We start from the raw sequence: 20,181 nt of genomic DNA, 5'->3' as shown, positions 1-20,181 counted from the left end.
TATCTTGTAAATTTTGACATAAGCTCTTCTCATTAATGAGGGTTTACATATGCTGGATAAGGCATGAATATACAAACAGTAATGTACTTGTCATGGGAAATAGAGAAGTTTTTACACATGGTGTTTTATCAACAGGACCACTGTATAATGTTATTCAGAAGGGCAGAGATATTTTTAGTGTCCTTACGTATGCCAAGCTGCTTTGCCCAGACAGTGAGGCAATTTGTGTTTATATGGCTTTGTACCTTTCTTCCTTCAAGTTGCTTATAATGCTTGTGAAGAAGGCAAGATCTGAGATAAATGAAAACAGTATGTGTTGTTCCTCTGCTCTGAGAGGGAATTAGGAAGCAGTTAACACAAAACTCCCCTTGAAAATGTTGTTACAGTTAAAGGATGTCCTAGCCTGTGCAGATAATGCAGCCGCAAACAGGGATCCATTCTGGACTGGATCTTCATAAGACAATACTACATAAGAGAAAGTACCAGGTGCAGGTGATGGGAAGCCTAGAAAATAGTTCAGAGAAAAACTGTTTGACTAAGAGGGGTGGGATGACTGGTTTGAGCCCCTTTAGTTTTTTTGGTTGGGATATTTTTTTGGTTTTCCTAGTATGGGCTGGTCTTCCAGTCAGCTGTCTCTTCTTTTCTTTGCCATATGTTATTTTTTCATTTTACATCATTGTAAACTGCCCAGAGTCATCGCAGAATCAGGTGGCCTCGACACTGGAACATGAAATATTAAAGAGAAAAGTCTCTCCAGTTCTTGGCCATATCTATATATTTAAATCTATTTGTTTTGACTTGTATTCCACAATTATAAAAGCACAGATTGCGTGTGAATAATGTAATGTTTGTATATCTACATCATCCTCGTAATCAGACAACTGATCTCAATAAATACCCCACATCAGGCTTGTAGAATTCTATTCTGTAGTTACCTGCAGTTCTTCCCTTCACAGCTGTGCTGCCTCATCATGATTGGAGAGGGGCAGGATCCTGGGAGGGATGAGATATGAATGTTGGGAGTGTAGGCCAAGAGTGTATAATACCAGCAGTGCAATTAGAATAATCGAGGACCTATATTGGACTACAGAGATACAGGAAGATGCTGGAGGCAGATAAACCACAAGGATAGATTAAAACCTCTAGTTCTCTAGTTCCTGATATTGCCATGTAGGAAAAGAAAATCTGAAGCTGCAAAGACAATAATTACATTGGAAAGATCCAGCCACAGGCTGGTATGTAAAGGATGCTAATAGGCAGATAGTAACTAATCCAAGAATCAAATGAAGATGGCAAGATTATATTGAAATTCTGTGCAGTGGAAATACCAACATCCAAGATACCTTAGAAGATATTCTCTACTTACAATAACCTATAGTGCTAGAATATCAGCACTCCAGTCATTACAAGTCAGAAGGGTACAGGAATTGATGGAATACCTACAGAAGTATGGCAAGTGACAGAAGGAGAATCAGTAAAAGTTCTAACTAACTATGACAGCAAATCTGGAGAATGACACAGTGGTCAACAGATTGAAAGAAGTCAGTCTACATACCAATATCAAATAAAAAAGACTTAACAGAGTGGGCAAGCTATCACACGATTGTTAATTGCACATGCTAACAAAGTGATGGTTAGGATCATCCAATGCATATTAGAGTCATACATGGAAAAGGAGATGCCTGAAGTTCAAGCTGGCTTTAGAAAAAGCTGACGAACAAGAGATATTACTGCTGCTGCATGCTGGATAATTGAGAAAGTGAAATAATACCAAGAAGAAGCCAATACATGCTTCACTGATTGTAGAAAGGCCTTCAATTGTGTCAACATGTTTAGCTGTAGAATGTGCTTCGGAAAATAGGAATCCCAAAGCATTTCATTGTCTTCATGCAAAACCTATATACAGGTCAGGAGGCCACAATCCAGATGGAACATGGCAAAACAGGTTGGTTCCAGGTCAGAAGAAGTCCCTTACCCTTGCTCACTACTTCATCCTGATAATACTGCCAAGCAGTGCACTGGGTTGTTAAGAACCAAAGGACTATGGGAAATATTATTTGCCCAAGGACTGCCTCTGTTTTGTGACCAAGCATGCCATTAGCCAGGACAATAGAGAAGAATGAGTGAAAGAAAGAATCTTACCCTATCCTCAGTTACCATTCCCACTGTACTTCTTAACTATTTCCACAGCTGGAAAAGTAAGAAAAGGGCAGGGAATTTGAAGCAGCTATGGTAAGGATCTGAAGGGTCATCAAGAGCTGGTAGGAATATGCAGCATTTTGCAAACCGTTGGGGAAGTTGGCTTGGAGAAATTACCTTTTGGGGGGAAGGAAGATCAAAAATAATTTCTGAGTTAATTCAAGAGTGAAATTGGGATACAGGTTGTCCTCAGTTAATGACAGTAATTGGGACCAGAATTTCCATCGCTAAGCGATGCTGTCGTAAAGTGCGACATCACGTGACTATGTCGCTTAGCAATGGCAATCCTGGCAATCCCCATTGCCATAACTAACTAAATCCCACCGGTCATTAGGCAAGGACCCACCCCAATCTAAGCCATTCCTGGCTTGGTTCCTCCAGTCCCAAGCCTCAGTAAGGTAAGGGACTGCCTCCTCTTGAACTCCCCCATCTGCCTCTCTCCCTCCCACCTCTGCCATTTTGGGCATCCTGCACAGCAGAACTCTTCAGTGGCAGTGTCACTGGTGCTGAAGTGGAGGCCTGAGGCCTTCAGCAGTCTCAGCCAGGCACTGCCAGCCCTGGGCCTCTACTTCAGCCCCAGCGCCACTGGCACCGCCACAACGACTGAGGAGTGCCAACTCAAACCCCATGCCACAGCCAGCCACCAAAGCACAAAGTCCCAGGTGCCCCCTCCACCCCTTGCTCTGCTGGCCCTGCTGCACCCAGCCGATGTTTGCTGTCTTCTTCCTCCCTCTTCTGACAAGGCACATTCAGCCTGGCCCTACACAAGGGCTGTGCCAGGCTTTCTTCCCAAGGCTGCACACATCATTCATGTGATGCTTTGGAAGCCTTCTGAGGCCTTCTGAAACCTTGCGAGAAGACCACGCCTGCCTTTCTCCAAACCATGTATGCCATTCTCCAAATTGCATTCACCCTTATCTCGATGCTTTGGGAGGTCCTCTGAAGTATTGTGAGAAGGCTGCACACAATTTGGAGAAGGGCAGGCATGCCGCCGAGAAGTGCTGCTGTGCAGGGTGGCCAAAAGGGAGAGATTTTGGGGGGTGGGGGAGTTGAAGCGTCCCTGTGGTCATAAGTGCAGATGGGCTGCCAAGCACCCAAATTTTGATCACATGACCATGGCGGCCATAACTTTGGGGACTAGGTATAAGTACATTCGTTGAGTGCCACTGTAACTTTGAATGGTCGCTAAACGAATGGTTGTTAACCTAGGACTAGCTGTAGTTCACCTCATAAACATTCCTTTCAATAACCAAGCATGAGGGCTGTTACAATCTAAAAGAAAAATCTGGCCATCGATAGCTATTTTCAGATTATTCCTTGATGTGATATTTAGGGACTTATGAACCTTTCTTTTGTCTGATTTCTGCTTATACTCATTTAGATGATTGGCTTCACTCATAACAAATCTTGCCTTTATTGGATGAGGGTTGAATCTGAACATCCACACCACAGATTTTGCCCACAGGCAGCCTTTAGCAGACATATGGCTCATAATGGAGCAATTCATCAGTCAATTGTCATGACTGATCATAGTGTGCAGGATTTTGGAGGCTGGAAATGCTGATAGTTTCTGAGCAGCTTTGCCCTTGCTATGCACGCATTGGTCGCACAGGTTTTTCTGATAGTTGAAGCCTTACAAAACCCAGCAAAGTAAGTTTGCCAGAAACAACAGTGGAATTAGGACACATAAGCAGTCCTGTTTATTCATATTGCTATCCACATAATAGGAATAACTGCAGGACAAAACCAGTGAGTGTTGCCTCTGTCATAGCATTCTCGATTAAGCTAATGCAGCTCTTGTTTAACTATTAGTAGATCCCAGAAGGGAATTCGTTCTGGGATGCGGAGGCAAGGAACATCTTAACAACAAAACTTAACTACTTCCAGACTAATTCACATTCTTCAGCAGCGCAACACACCTCATAAAGGGCAGAGATGGCACTGGGAATTCAGAAGTTGCATAGTTCTTAGGGCAGCAGTTCTCAGTCTAACAGGAATCAGTCACACAGATCATCTGGTATATTTTATTGTACACCACGTTGAGATGCAGCACAGGAAGCACTACGCAAATTTGTTTAATAAATACTAATCTGAGAATTAGAAATAATGGCTTGTCTGAAAATATCAATTCGATTCATGTCTGAAGTGAGCATGACATGGCTAAGTGCATGGCTTTACAACATTGGCTGGATATATAGCATATTACCCAATCTTTGGCATATTTACTCAGAAGTAAGCCACACTGATTTCAGTAGAAATCACTCTAAGTTATAAAGATCAATAATTTTGGGAAATGATCTATAATAGAATGGAATAAATTTAAAATTGATTCCGTTCTATTATACTAGATACTTTTCCAAAATTACGGATTTCCTTTCCAACCTGTTATTTTTCAATTAAATATTACTAAATTTTATATTCCTGTAAAGTATATAGAATTAGCTTTGTACATGGTAACTGCTGCAAGGATGACTACACTTCCCATTGGAAAGTACACGCAGTTCCTCTCAGAAGACTGACTAAGTTGTGGGAATATGCCTCAATGTCCAAAATCATATTGCTAAAGTAAATATGACACAGATTTTAATTCAACTTGGAAATCAGTTTGGGGTTATATGTGGGCTTCTACCACATCCAGAATTTGGGTTTCCCTTAAAATAAAGTGTTTAATTGCTTGGATAGAAATGACTATAATTCCTAATCTCATTTTATGATTTACACCATTTACAGGCCATTGCTGTTAATATTCATTTATTGCTTGGATTTTAATGATGATATTGAGTTTTTAAGGCAATATAGTATATTCAATTACTTAAAACTAAGCAATGAAATAATGTAATTTTTAACCTAATTCTAGATGCTTACATTATCCATTTTGTGCTTTCTTCCTTTCTTTTGCCTTTTCTATGTTCCTTTTCTCTTTTCTTTTCTTAAAAATGATAAATAAAATATATATTTTATTTAAAAAACCATTCTTAAATAAGCATGCATAGGTTGTCAGTATTAAATGGATTACCATAAAGTTTACAGATTATCCTGTTAAGGTCCATATTGCCTTGATGAAAAGCAGTGTGCTGCTGCAGTGGGCAGGCCCATAGCTAAAAGTGAGCAGAGTGATAGATGTGTCCCTTGGTTTAGTACAGTAAAAAAGAAATAAATTTGCATCCAGGCATTTTCCGTCTTTAACTTGTACAACTTCCTCCAGCAGTTTTATACTTGGGGGATATGGCAGGACTGAGTAAACATTGACACTAATTAGCATAATGAGCATAATTGAAAACAGTATGTTTAGAACTTCTCTAAACCATCATCCCAATGTACTTTTAATTCATTTATTATCTGGCTGTTAGGAGACTTCTCAGCCACATTAACCTGTTTCTGTTGTAATAGCTTACATCATAGAAGTGGGTTATTGTCACAAGGAAAAGCAGCTAATAATGTTATGAATAAGTAAGGCAGTGTACCATGTGTGAGCTGCACTGTGATGTTTGGAAAGCATCTCTGTAGTTTCCACCTTCATATCTCCCCCTTCTGAAACATCAAAGAAACCTGAAAGAGGACTACGAAGTTAGGTAGCCTGGTTCAGCTCAGCCCTATTTACAGCAGATTGTCTCATCTATGCAGCAGCTATTTGGATTCCATAATAAAAGAAGTGTTTGAGTGTAAGAAATGTTTAACTGTTCTCTCCATTGTTTATCTTCAGATCTGTATAACTTCAGAAAAGGAACACGACGGGTTTATCAAAGTATGCAGTGGGAAGAAAAAGGGCCTTGTCCCAGTAGATGTCTTGGAAAACATCTGAGACTTGCCTGCTCAGCAACTGCAATAGGGAAGCTTTGCCAGCAAGACAGTCTGCTTCATTTTGCACTGTGTCTACCCAAACAAGCTGTCCTGAGGATGACCAGGGAAATCACAGAACAATTTCAAAGATCAACTGTTATCAAGCACTTAAGCGGTTTTGAAGCAACAAACAGTAGTTGATCAATAACAAACTGTATTATTAGAGAAAGAACCAAATAAAGGTGGTGTGAGTCTTAAGGGAGGGGTGGGCTGTTTTTCTAAAAAAACAAGAAAAAAATTAAACTGGATTTCTTTTTTCCTGAGCAAGGCTGCTAACTGTTACCCCTTTGGCAACAGGCAACTGATCTGTAAGATTAAGTTTTTATCTTGTTCAGATGTCTTGAGAAAACTGTTAGAAACCTTTAGTTGATGTTGTTTGAAGTGTGACTGGGAAGGGTTCAGACTTTGTCTGTATACTACTTACTGTGGTTTGATGGTTGAAATATATAGTAGGAGTCTGGTCTTTAAAATGTTGTCCCCCATTTTAGGGAATCAGGATAATGTTTGGTTCTGACTTTCAATTTTTTGTAACAAAGCAGTTTTAAGTGAAACATGTAGACATCAGTTTGAGAAACATACTACTGCCTCGATTAAGTTCTTTGTGGGTTTTTTAAATAGGTTAAACCAGTGAGCTTATATACCTACAAGTAAGTTGCAGATCATAGATGTTAATTCTGTTCATACAACTGATGAATAGCGTTTTCCCCCGTGGGCCTGGTTAGAAGTTGTTGCCAAAAGAAGGAAAGTGCTTGAAACAAGGAATTTAGCTGCAGACATGCTAAATATACTTTCTATTTTAAAATACTCTGTGTGTGTGCGTGCGTGCACACGCACACGCGCATGTGAACATGTTTGAGGGTATATGCATACACACACAAACATATGGGCTGAAAAAAGCATATATCTGCAGATGAAAAATATACAGGCTGAAAGAAAAATAGATTAACCAGGACATACTTGAAGAATAAATGCAATGTTCAAATGGCAAGGTTTGACAATTCACCTGGAAGCATGAACTGTCTACAGTCCAACACAAAGTTAGATGTGCTTATAAAGATGCCCTATTAAGTTTAATAGAATTAACACTGCCCTATTGGGATAACAGCCTCTGACAAAAGCCAGAGTTTTGCCCATTGTTTCACATTCTGTTTTGACACCCAACCCAAGCAACATCTTTCTGATTCCAGTCAGAGTTTAGAGTCAGCTTTCCCTTCCTTTTTTATGCAAGTGGATGAGAGATTGTCACTGAAGCTGAACAGAATCTATTGGTTTAGCGCTTAAGAATAACACTGTGATCTCTCTTAAGGAGTTCTAAGCCCCTTTTTAATATTAACCTATGATCTGCTTGCTTGATTTTAAAATGTACTAGAATCTTTTGAAATGTGCACTATCCATAAGCTAGGATACACTTTTACACTTGTTATGGAGAAAAGAGTAAGCAATGTCCTGTCTTTATCATCACTGACCTGAAATCCCCATGACCCAAAAGAGAATCAGACATGACCAATTTCACCACTTGGTTTGTGTTTCAATCTCTGGCTGGATATTTGGGTGCATTTGTTACCAGAGAATATGCCTTCGAGGACATCAAGTCCACCCTTAGTATTATCAAAGGGCTGTGGTGATGGGCATTAACTTTGTTTGAAGATACAACTGGAACCTGCAGTGCATTACTGATATGAACATACTGAGTGCTTTTGGGGATTGCCAGAACCACAGGGGATGGACATGGACTTACACATCCATACTATCACTGACTCATTTGAAAGGCCCACTTTTCCAGAGTTGTGGAATGGTATTGCATGGTATTGACAGCCACTCCATCATTTTCTCACTCTTGTTCATGTAAATAAAGCCACCCCAAAGGCAAAACTAATGAATTATTGTTCCATATAATGCTTGAAACATTTATTTTACAGTCTTCATTTAAAAGCATTTTAATTTTTTTTTAATTTTGAAAAGGGAAACCAGACAGTTTACTAGTTACTAAACATTTGCCTATGACAAAGTAGCAGTAGAGAAGAGACACTACAAACCTAACCTGCTTTATGTCATTGCTTGATTTCAAATCACTGACCAGAGGTAACAGTTCCTGAAATGACTATATTGTATTTTAGTATGCAAAGACTAGGTAAAACTGTACAACCATCTGCACATGCTATTGTTTACTTCAATGCAATATACTGTGATTCTGCCCTATTTCAACTGCTTCTCTTAGTTCAATTTCTCTTTCTGTCCTGCTTCATAGGATAAATATTAATATTATTTTCAATTCACAATGGCCTTTAATCATTGTCTCATTTCTTTTGATACTAAGCAATAAAACAGTAAAATGATTTTTAAAAGACTGTCATACTGATTCATGTCTCTGTTACAAACAGATGGCTTTCATCTTTTTCCTTACCACCATTGATGGTGAAATCAGAAATGAATGTGCACGTACAAATACACTTTGCCATGGCTGATCAAAGGCTTTAGTATTCGTACTCATGTTTAATGTTGGACACTGTTTTAAGCAGCTGCATGAATCAACAACTCTTTCATGTTAAATGTTCACTGTTATTAGACATCTGGTTCATACCTATCTTACCACCTCCATTCAAGCATCTCTTAGGTATGTGTCACTTTGCTCACCTGAGGACAGGAAAACAGGATACACTTAAAATATCTACTTGAAATCTGTTGGGATTAACACAGGTGGACTAATACTTTCAGCCTTATCTCTAGGGGGCATCCATGTGAAAATGTCATTTGTGACCCATGGGGCGAAGTAGCCTCTGCTAAAGTTCCTCTGACAAACTCTGATATACGAGGGCTCAAAGAGGATAAAGCAACAGGGCCAAAAGTGTTCAGTCCACCTATATCCCTCGTAGAGACATGCCTCCCCCACCCTCACCCCCACCTCAATTTCATATTTTAACACACTTAATGGCAAGTTCTGAAAGTTTCTGCTAGCATTCAGTAGAATCTCCTTTTGCTTGGATCCTGAGAAAACAGGCTTCTGCAACTGAGGTGTCCTTTGGTTGGGGAATTTTGAGAATTTAAATCTGCACATTTTGAGGGTTGGGAAAAGCCATGACAAAGCAGTGCCCTGCACATCTACGGCCTTAGATATTCTGAAGTTGGAAAGACTCCACCAAGGCAGGGTGGGCATTGTTCAATGCATGTGCCTGCTCCTCTATCCCATTTGCAGCCCTCAAAAGCACCCTGAGATCACATGGTCAAATTCAGAAGTAAAATGTCTAATGCAGAGGGATAGTTTTAAGTTTCAAAGCACTAAATTAGGGGAGATACAGATACAGGGACCCTGTTTGGGGTTTCCTTCTTTCTCTTCTTAAAATCCCACCAAACACCATCAAAGCACTTTAAGATACCACCAAAATTCAGCAGCAAAATGGCTGCTTTCCAGTGGCATGATTCTCTGCTTCAAAACATTAAGGGTAGAAATAGATGTGCTCAGTCATTTCAAGAATCAGAGCGATTTTTATCCTTGAGCACTCCAAAGCCCCAATAAAATATTTTTTAAAAAAAACTGATCCAAAAGGCATTGCTCCTGATGACATTGTTGCACCCTTCGTGGCCACAAATAGGGGACAAAAGCAAAGCAGTCCTTAGGTGAATACATCTGCTCTGTATGAAAATTGTAGTAGTAGCAAAACATCCCTAGTTGAGTTTTCATAACCCCAGTAATTCATATCACAAGAGTGAGACTGGAACCAAGACAAAATATCTCAAGTCACTTTTCCAAGAAAACATGAAAGCTGCCCACACCCCACCTCTACCCCCACATACCCCTCTCCCGAAAAATAAGGCCACTCTAGCATCTCCTCTGAATTTTCTGAAGCAGTTTTCTCTATAATCCCTCAGTATGGCAATAGTGCAGGTCACTGTGAAGAAATTTTAGAGATGACCCTTGGGAAAGAGTGAAAGAACTGTTGAGGGATTTGGATAAGCAGTTATACAGTCCAGATATTGACGAAAGCAGACAAAGAAACTCAAAATAACCCCACCTTGATTTTGCTTAGTATAAGATGGGACAAGAAGCCTCATGTGGGGCAGAGTGGTAGGCGGCAGTATTGCAACCGAAATTCTCCCCACAACCCGAGTTTGATTCCAGTGGAAGCTGGATTCTTCAGTAGCCAGCTCGGGTTGACTCAGCCTCCATCGATGAGCCAGTTTGGTCTAGTGGTTAAGGTTCTGGGCTAGAAACCAGGAGTCTGTGAGTTCTAGTCCTGCCTTAGGCACGAAAGCCGGCTGGGTGACCTTGGGCCAGGCCCTCTCTCTCAGCCCAACTTGGTGCAATGTAGACTAGCCTCCTCATGGTGCACCCTGGGCAATGTGACTTGTCATGGCTAAATAGTCTACACATCTGGCTGCTGGACCTCACAAAGATTTCCCAGCAAGATAAAGCAGCATGAACACCAAACTGCTATGCCATACAATTAAAAAAAAAAAAAAGCCATCCTTCCAAGGTTGGTAAAATGAGCACCCAGCTTGCTGGGGAAGGTGATGACTGGGGAAGGCAATGGCAAACCACCCCGCTGTAGTCTGCCAAGAAAACATCGCGAAAGCAGCGTTCCCCCCAAAGGGTCAGACATGACTCGGTGCTTGCACAGGGGACCTTTCACCTTTCACAAGATGGGACAGGGAGAAACTTGGACAGGCTTTCAAGATTGCTGTCAGCTCTTCAAAACAGACCAGATCAAGAAACAGACGCTACAAGGATTCCAGAAATGCTACTATTGTAGTGTACAGTAACAGAATCTTGAAAGCCTATCTAAGTTTCTCCCTGTCCCATCTTACCATGTTAAGACATAAACACTAACACAAATGTTGATGTAGTAACAACAAAATGGAATAAAGAAGAAAAATGTACAGTACAGCTACTGTTGTATCCCACCATCAAGAACTTGTTGGAGAAAAGATGCCCTTAGCCCCTCCAATTTTCCTGATTTCAACCAGGGAGGAGAGTTTGAAATGACTCTTCCTTCATAGTGTAGTGTGTACCAGCCTAATGGACTCTTCAGAACTAGCACTTCCATGAGAACATGGAATCCAACTGGCTGGTGCACAGTGATAATCACTGGTCCCAAATAACAAGGTAAATTAGTATTCCAGAAAGCTTGTTTCTTTCTTTGATTTGTGTAGCTCTAAATACTGTAGATATAGCACTAAGTAACTGATTAACACTGAATGGGCTTGCTTTTATCAGAGGCTAGCTTTCAGAGAAGTTTAATTCTAGGAGTTGAATGTTCACATCTAGTTTAATATTCTCTTTAATAAAGATTGAACCAGCATGGGAATCAGAGCTAACAAACATGATTCTGCAAAAGATCTCTTCCTGATAGCAGAGTCATCTCATGTAGAGCACACTGGAACTTTTCTCTCTAAAACAAGGAGAAATATATGCTTCACTTTGTTCTTACTATCTCATATAGCTTCTATTAGAGGATTCTTCCCCACTGAACCCTAAACAATTACTGAAAACTGTAATCCGTTGGCATATAAGAGGAGAGGCTTCATTGTTTAATTTGTACTGACCTCAAGTGTATACATACTTATGTAGCAGCAGTTTAACCTTAAATAGCATGATCCTTCTTACACACACACACGTATTGGTGCCTTTGAGTCAGTCTTGACCCCTGGCAACTGCATGGGCAAGTCCAGACGATTTTCTTGGCATCATTGCCTTCATCCTACAGCTGAGAGATTGACAGGGCCAAAGCCACACAACTGGTGTCTGCCTAAGGCAGAACTAGAACTCACAATTACCTGGTTTCTAACCTAGTGCCTTTAACCACTACACCAAACTGGCTTTACAATGAATTACACCATGTATATGTACAATTAAAATAAGAATATAATCTTTCTCCAAAAATGCCGACCCTTCTTCCTGGACTATTTGGTCAAGTTTATTGACATAATTTATCGACAGGGAGGGACAATCTTTTTGTAGGTCAGCAATGTACATTTTACAGGCTAGGTGGCCTTCAACAGCTTCATGAAGTAGGCCAGTGATGCTTCCTTGGAGTAAGCCAGGTTTTTCCTTTACTTTTTGAGTGTTTGTAGTTTGAGGTTTTTAAATTTTAGTAAAGTAGGTGAATTCAATCTATTCAAAAGTGTAACAAAACAGTCTAATTTTTCAAAAAATCAGAAAATTGCACCACCAAATTTTGATGTTCCACACAAACTAGAATACAGCTATGGTCATAACATGGTGTTATAGAATTATGTTTTACTTATGTTAACTAAATCTGTTCCAACATTTTGTACTATATATGTACTATTTTGTGCCACAAATCCCAAGATTTCTGACCACTGCTAAAGTGTATTGATATATTTTACTGAAATTCCTAATTAATATGCCAAGCTTAGCTTATGTCTTGAGGGTACAGAAGTGAGTTTGGAATGATCACTAAGACCTTGACAGTGGCATCACATCTTTAATACAGGTCTTTTTTAAGAGTGCCAAATTTAGCTAGGACCTCTCATTAGAACTGGTACTACACACAAAGAATAGTAGCAAAAATATGGAGTTTGTGGCACAAATTAAAATGGAATTTGCATCAGATTTTGACACTGGGAATTGAAGGAGACTACCTCTGTACTGTTATATTTAAAAAAACATAGATATGTCCATGTAATCACCATGAACTCAACTCAAAATAAATTTTATATTTAGGAGTTAATGGAGCTGATGAGAGCATGCATCCAAAAATAATTTTGTAGAGTCATGTTTTGGTATGACCCAGGCAATTTGCTTTCCAGTGACCATTCAGCCCCTAGTATATATAGGAGGCAGATAGTGATTGATTATGTTCCATCAAGTCAATGTCAACTCTTTGAGCTTTATAGTTATTGAGGTTTATAGTTAGGTGCAAATTTGAAACTGGGTCTCTCCAACGCTATCTCTTTATGATATCATGAGTAAATTAAACTAGGGTAACCACAAGGCAATACTTGAGCAACTACTCTGAAGGAGAAACTGTGTCTCTAATTGATTATTGATTATGTGCCATCAAGACAGTGTAAACTCTTAGCAACCACATAGACAGACCTTCTCCAGGAAGATTTGTCCCTAATCTGGCCATTCAGGTCTCCCAAAGGTGTACCCATTGCCACTGTAGTCAAGTTCATCCAACTTGCAGCTGGTTGTGCTCTTCTTCTGTTTCCTCCCACATTTCCCAGCACTATGGACTTCTCAAGGGAGCTGGGTCTTTGCATAATGCGTTCAAATTAATGCCCCAAAATAGGGGACAGATGGTAGCCTGTTAAATAAGCACTGATTATTGTCAGACTAATTCATTTAATATAATGTGGTAAGGGATTTGTGGCCATGTAAATGATATTGTAGGAGAACTCCCATTATTGCTGACCATTGGACAAGGGAGTTGGAATCCCACAATATCTAGCACGCAAATATTTCTCTAATCCACTTTTTTGTTGACATAATCAAATGAAAAGGACAAATTACTTTTGTGCTAATCTGGTTATTCACATATTTTAAAAATGCCATATGTTTAATTAAATATTAAGTTCACCCAACAGAGGTACCTACAGAAGTTTAGAAATCCATCCTTTTATCAGTCATGTTATGAATACATATGGGAAATCTCTCTTACATTTTTATATGAATTCACCACTACAGTGCTCATAGCACAAACCAATTAGCACATTTAACACCTACTCCATTTACCATCATAAACTATGCAAGCACTTGGCAAATAATAATTTTTTCAGTGAAATGTATTGTCAAGTAATATGCTATGGTTAGATGCAAAATATAAATCACCCATAAGTTGCAGCCCATTGTTAGTTTAAAAACCAGCGATAAACAGTGAGAAATATGAGGCAGCACCTAAATTCTCCTTTTGAACAGACTGTGTGCAAGGATATTCTAGCAGTCGAATGAGATTGGATGAGAAAAATGTGAGTTATGTAACTTGCATTTTGAGTTTATGCCTACTCACTATAATAAATCTCACTGCATTCTGTAGGACTGCAGCCCTATCAATACTATTGTAAACATTTAAGCTCTATGGAGTTTAAACCCTGTTAAGAATAGCTAGGATTGCAGCTTCATATTTCAGACCTATCAGAATTCTTCCTAACTTTTGTTTCACACTGTTTATCTGGGAATAAGCTGCACTGAGCTTAACAGGATTTACACATGGGTAGAATTGTACTGTAAATAATATCAAATGGATGGAGAAGCTTTGGTTCACTGCCTCTTAGCCAGAAATTCCCATCATATATGACCAGTGGCAATTCTGGGTCCAAGCTGATGGGACTTGGTGTAGATCACAGATTCCCCTCTCCTCTTTTAAAGTAAGAAAGAGTTGTTACATTTGTTATGAGAAATCCATGAAGTTTATAGGTATACATCACCCTGGAAGTTATAGAGCGCAATCAATCCTATCATAAACATGTTTAGTATAATTACATGCCAAGCATTTTATAATTTGCTATATGGCAATAATTCATTATTATAAGTACAGTGGTTGTGAACTATGCTACCTGCTTTGATCAAACGTTTTCCTAGCATTCCCTTGCCCAGGTGAATCTGCGTCACTTGTGACCAGCAGCCCTATGTTTGAGAATATAACACTGACAGAGAAGGAAAGGAAAGTGCAGGTGTTTTCTGGCTCTGGAACAAAAGAAAGAGGGCAGGCCAGGGTGGAAAGAGCATCACGAGCAAGAAAACAAAACCACTCCAGTTTGTGATAGAACAAATTCACTGATGATGCATCCACCGCATTAATCAAGACACCTCAAGAGAAAGTTCCATGCCATCAGGGCTACTAAGGACTACCTTGTCCCAAGTCACAATTAAAAGGCTACCTCAGTGCAATTTCTTTCTTTTCCTGTTTTATCCAGGATTTGAGTGTTGCAGAAATGTCCCTGCTAAATTGAACAGTCCCTCAAATATTCTTTCAGTTATTCTTTCAAAGTAATTTTCATAAATATGAAATGCCTGTAAGAGAAAGGGATATTTTGTAAGTCAAAGGGATATTTGTAAATGCTTGCTTGAGCATTAGTTAGCGGAGTTGTACTGTATGTAGATGCGCACCCAGGTAAATTGTTATAATAATTGCAAAACAAACTTGCGACAAAATATTTCAATATGTGGAGCTGCTAGACGGGTCTTTCTTCAGGACACTCGTCCCTTCTCCACAGTAATCAGGGGATTCCCTCATCCCTCTAACAGTCAGACCGTCATACTCAGTCCTCGTGAGCATTTTGGACTTCTTTTCCTTTAATTTTGTTTTAATTTCGGCCAAGTTCAAAGTTTCCATGAACTTGATGATACTGCCTTCTTCTGCATAGGTGGTCCAATTTTGGTTCCAAAGGAGCCACATAATGATTTCCCTGTTAAGAATATTTCTTAGAAACTAGGGATATAGTATGTCTCCCATCACTTTATCTTACCTAGCTCCTGGAAGTGTAACTTTTATTCTCTCCACTCATCCATAATCACAGTTGGAAGGGCCATGTAGGCCACTGAATCCAACCCCCTAGTCAGTGTCTAATGCCTCAGGCCCCTCCTTAATTGCAACCAATTTTTAATAATATCTTTAAGATGAGTGTGAGAACTGATTCTCAGATTGAGAATCAGGTCTCACACACTTAATCTCAAACATAAATCTATTTTCTCAGATTGTTAAGAGATCTAGCAGTCTTTTCCAAACTAAATAAGTACAGTCTTCCCCAACTTCCCAAAAGAAATAAGCTTCGCCCCCTTGCATCAAAGAAGTGAGAGAAAGAGAACCAGAACTTCCCTGCCCAACTTGCCTACATAAAAGTTTCTTGTTTGAAAATAGAGTACTTACCAAATTCATGTGTTCTTACTATACCAGAAGTGTGTATGATAGGCATCCAGTACAAGGCACAATGATGTTACATGTGTCATATCATCATCATCATCATCATGACAGATGATGCAAATTTTGTATATTGCATCATTTGTGTGATGACATCATGTCACTTGTCCTCCTTCTCTCTCCCACAATAGCGCATGTATTTTATGGCCCTGAGAAGAGCACAAACCTATGACAGGAAGCATAGGCATTAATGTAAGGAAAAAATGTTTGTAAAAGCATAAGGCCAGTAATGGTAAAATGGTAGAATAATAGGCTGGGTGGGATCCTAATTCAAAGATGACCTCTGTTTCTTAGCCTAGCCTCCCTCATAGACTTTTTGGAAAATAAAATAGAGGTAGCCCATTGCCATATATGCCCTGCTGTGCTCATTGGAGAAAAGAATAGCAGAGCATATTTGGAACTTTTCACAAACACCTCTCTGTATTCCCACAGCCTCAGTGTAAGATATGCCAGTATTATTGAACTAGTAATAAAATTGTCCCTAGGGAAGGGATAGGGGAGCAAGGACTCTTGAGAGACTCAACTCTCCAGAAAGATGATGCATCCACAGTGACTGACAGCCAGAAGGACACTACATATCTCTCATTGGACTTAACTAATCACTACTTGATAATTGGGCTATTTTCTATCTTCTTTATTTATTACTATGATATCTGTATCACTTCAATTTAACCATCACTAAGCAGCTTGCTCAGAGGAAAGCTATGACAAACCTAGAAAGCATATTAAAAACCTAGACAGCATATTAAGAAGCAGAGACATCACCTTGCCGACAAAAGTCCGTATAATCAAAGCTATGGTTTTCCCAGTAGTAGTGTATGGCTGTGAGAGTTGAACCATAAGGAGGGCTGAGTGCTGAAGAATTGATGCTTCCAAACTGTGGTGCTGGAGAAGAATCTTAAGAGTCCCTTGGACTGCAAGGAGGCCAAATCAGTCAATCCTACAGGAAATCAACCCTGACTGTTCATTGGAAGGACAGATACTGAAGCTGAAGCTCAAATACTTTGGCTACCTAATGCGAAGAGAGGACTCACTGGAAAAGACCCTGATGCTGGGAAAGATTGAAGGCAAAAGGAGAAGGTGACGGCAGAGGATGAGAGGGTTAGAGAGCATCACCGATACAATGAACATGAATCTGAGTAAACTCCGGGAGACAGTGGAGGACAGGAAGGCCTGGTGTGCTATGGTCCACAGGGTCATGAAGAGTCAGACATGACTTAATGACTGAACAACAACAACAAGCAGCTTGCAAAAGTCAGACAACACAACTGACACAGTCAGAACATAAAAAGCAAAACATCACAATAATTATTTCCTCACCATATTCACAGTGTCATCTTTCACATCCAGGACAAGCATTCTTGCGGTTCACATCATTCCTTCAATATCCAAAGGCTCTTTGATTAAGTCATCTCTTCACAGGTTTCCTGAATATCATCAAGGTGGAGACCAATCTCACCCCCAAGGGCAAGTTTTTCCAAAAGATAGGAGCCCTGATGGAGAATGTTTATTTCTGGGGGGCCTCCCAACAAATTTCTCAGTAAGTTGGAGCTTCTCCACATACACTCCTGCTTGTGCATCTTGGTGAACAGATTCAGTGGGCAATTTCAATATAAGCAAATTTGAAGCATTGTTCCAGACTATCAGGAACTAGCTCAAGATATTTTAGTGACTGTGGAATAGTATGGTTGTACTCCCCTTCAAATTATTTTGGCACCTAAGGCAGAAAATCTCAGGGTCTGTCTACCAGATAGCTGATCCATGCAGCTAAAAAGTAGCAGGGCTACTTGTAGGAGAAGCACCCCTGGATATTCCTTCTGTGCTACTTGAAGACAAGGCTCTATGTGCTATATGGCCTGTCCTGTACCTCTCAACTTAGTCTATTGTCCTCAGGAGGAAACTGTACCAACCTGAGTGACTATATGTACAGTGAGCAAGAAAACTGAATTAATGAGTAGCTTCTATATGTAGTACCACCACCAATACCATCCATACACAAACACAGACCATTTTTTTTAACCTGAGGCTATAGGCTTACAGAGTCAGTTGTACTCTAAAAGGCCACTATTCTGGATCCTTTTAGTGCAATTACCATACCTTAAGTTTGCTGTCATTTACAGCTTCTGGGATAAAAGAATTCTAGACAGAAGCTAGTTATGGTTCAAACAACACGTTAAGACTTCAACTAAAGGGCCACATATAGAAAAGTAAAACAGTGTCATGTATGTGCTTGTTAGCTGCAGTTTCCTTCTTAAAATGTGTGTTCAACATCTAAATAAGATTAAACTGTCAGTCTGGTCAGCTTTTTCATGTAGAACAATGGATGGTCATTATCTTATCTGTCTCTGGCAACAAAATGTTTTGGGTAGCCCTGGAAACCGTAACACCTTTCTCCCTCCTTGGCAGTAAAAAACACAATAATAATTGACATAAGCATTTGCTGCCTTCTTGTGACACTGAGAATCCATTACTGGAGATGCTGCCTCAGTCCAGTTAATGGTAAGGACTATGTCAAGGGAAGGGTTCAGATCTCAGTTCTGTAATTGACAAAGAACTAACTTTGCCCATCCTGAAGTTCTAACATGTTGTAAGCTCCAGATATTTATTCTCAAGTTTTTCAGTTGATATTTGAACGTCACCCAGAGCAGAAGAGTCAACTGCTTTCTTGCACAGTTGGAGGGTGCAGATTTAATTAATAGACTTCTATGCTCAGAGGATGTTGAAAAGAAAGAAAGTTAGCATTTCCTTGATCAACCGGACAGGAGCATCTATGATGAATGGCTGAGGCTGCAGTTGTGGTGGAAAATGTATGAGGCGGTCTGGGATGCATAAAAAGCAAAGTGATGTGTCAATCTGAAGTCAAGAATGAGCAATAAAGCCTGATGTACCATTACTCTCTATGAGATGGTAGCAAGCACAGTGAATCCTGATTTTTGCCTCAAGGGACAGAGAGAGGAGGAGGAAAGGCATCTAAATCCATCATATTGCATTTGGAAAGAGGAAGATCATTATTATTATTATGGTTCTTTTCCTTGTTCTTTGCAGGGTTGTGGAGTTTAGAGAGTGCTCCAGCTGTATGACCAGGGGCAATAAAACTCATCAGCACTAAAAATCCATTAACACCACGAATGTGCTGGACTGATTTTGACAGAGTGTAATATCTGTGCAACAAGATTCCCCACCATAACTGACAGCCAATGAAGCATCAAGAATCCTGACTTTTATTGTGGTTGGGAGAACTTCATGAATAGTTATGCTCTAAGAGCAGTTTTGCAAACATTTATTTCATTTCAGTTCTGCCATTTCTTATGTTCTGCTTTTGCTTCCAAGGAGTTTATGTTGGATCTTTACTTGAAACTCATTTATCCTCACAACAACCTTGTAAGATAAATTAGGCTGGGAGATAGTGACTGATCTGTGACATTAATGAATTTAATGACTGAATGAAGTGTCAAATCCCAGCCTCCTTTGTTCTAGTCCAAAGCTCTAACCACTACACCATTATCATATGAGTCAGGACTATCTTAATGGAATATTTTCTCTCTCTCTCTTTTTTGCAATCCCCGTTTTTGAATTTATCCTAGCAGCCAATGTAACAGTAACAGTAACTTTATTGATTAGTCAAATGACCATATCAGAAAGTTGGGCATCAGCCACTATAAGATATAAAATATAAAATATGATACCATAAAACAGCTAAAATACAGTAAAATTAGCTAAAATATACTATGGTAAGATAAAATATGATAAAATACAGTAGGGTAAAATAGAGATAAAATTGTAAGATAAAAATGCAAGATGTAATAAAACAAGTAATAAAATACAGAAACAATGTAAGTTTAAATGAATTCATCACCTTTACATGCCACCCCAATGCATTCTATAAATTGCGTTCTCAGTTGGACAGCCCTAACTATAAACTTAACAGTTCTATTGACCACATACATATTTGTGCCCTGGAGGAAGTAACATAGTCTTTTGTTATGGTCCCAGTATGTGGTTCTGTCAATTAATGTCTGAAGGTACTGAGCCCTTGCTGGGGCATATAGTTGGCAGTTAAATAGGACATGTGCAATGTCTTCTACTTCAGGTGCTCCGCAAACACATGTCCTCTCAAGGTAAGGCACTTTGTGGAATCATCCGTATTTGACCATAGAATCTAACTGCTCAAATCTTGCTCTAGGAAGAGCTATCCTATGATATTGCATCAGACCCATTGTCAGGTACTTTTCTATTTGAAAGGACAGTTTATTCTTGGCCA

The 20,181-nt window shown here is 39.5% G+C and overlaps 1 protein-coding gene across 3 annotated transcripts in view; it reads left to right on the top strand.

Annotated features, from left to right (window-relative positions):
* STAC (SH3 and cysteine rich domain) overlaps window positions 1–6,423 on the top strand; it is a 78,321-nt gene extending 71,898 nt beyond the window's left edge. For all 3 annotated transcript variants that reach the window (XM_063304093.1, XM_063304092.1, XM_063304094.1), the window contains exon 11: window positions 5,903–6,423. In XM_063304093.1, the coding sequence (XP_063160163.1) occupies window positions 5,903–6,001 (99 nt within the window). In that variant the 3' untranslated portion in view covers window positions 6,002–6,423. The remainder of the gene's footprint in view (window positions 1–5,902) is intronic.
* Window positions 6,424–20,181: the final 13,758 nt, after the last annotated feature.

The sequence above is a fragment of the Candoia aspera genome, chromosome 4 (genome assembly GCF_035149785.1).
Source record: "Candoia aspera isolate rCanAsp1 chromosome 4, rCanAsp1.hap2, whole genome shotgun sequence".
NCBI classification, from domain to species: Eukaryota; Metazoa; Chordata; class Lepidosauria; order Squamata; family Boidae; genus Candoia; species Candoia aspera.
This window is presented reverse-complemented; position numbering and strand designations above follow the sequence as displayed.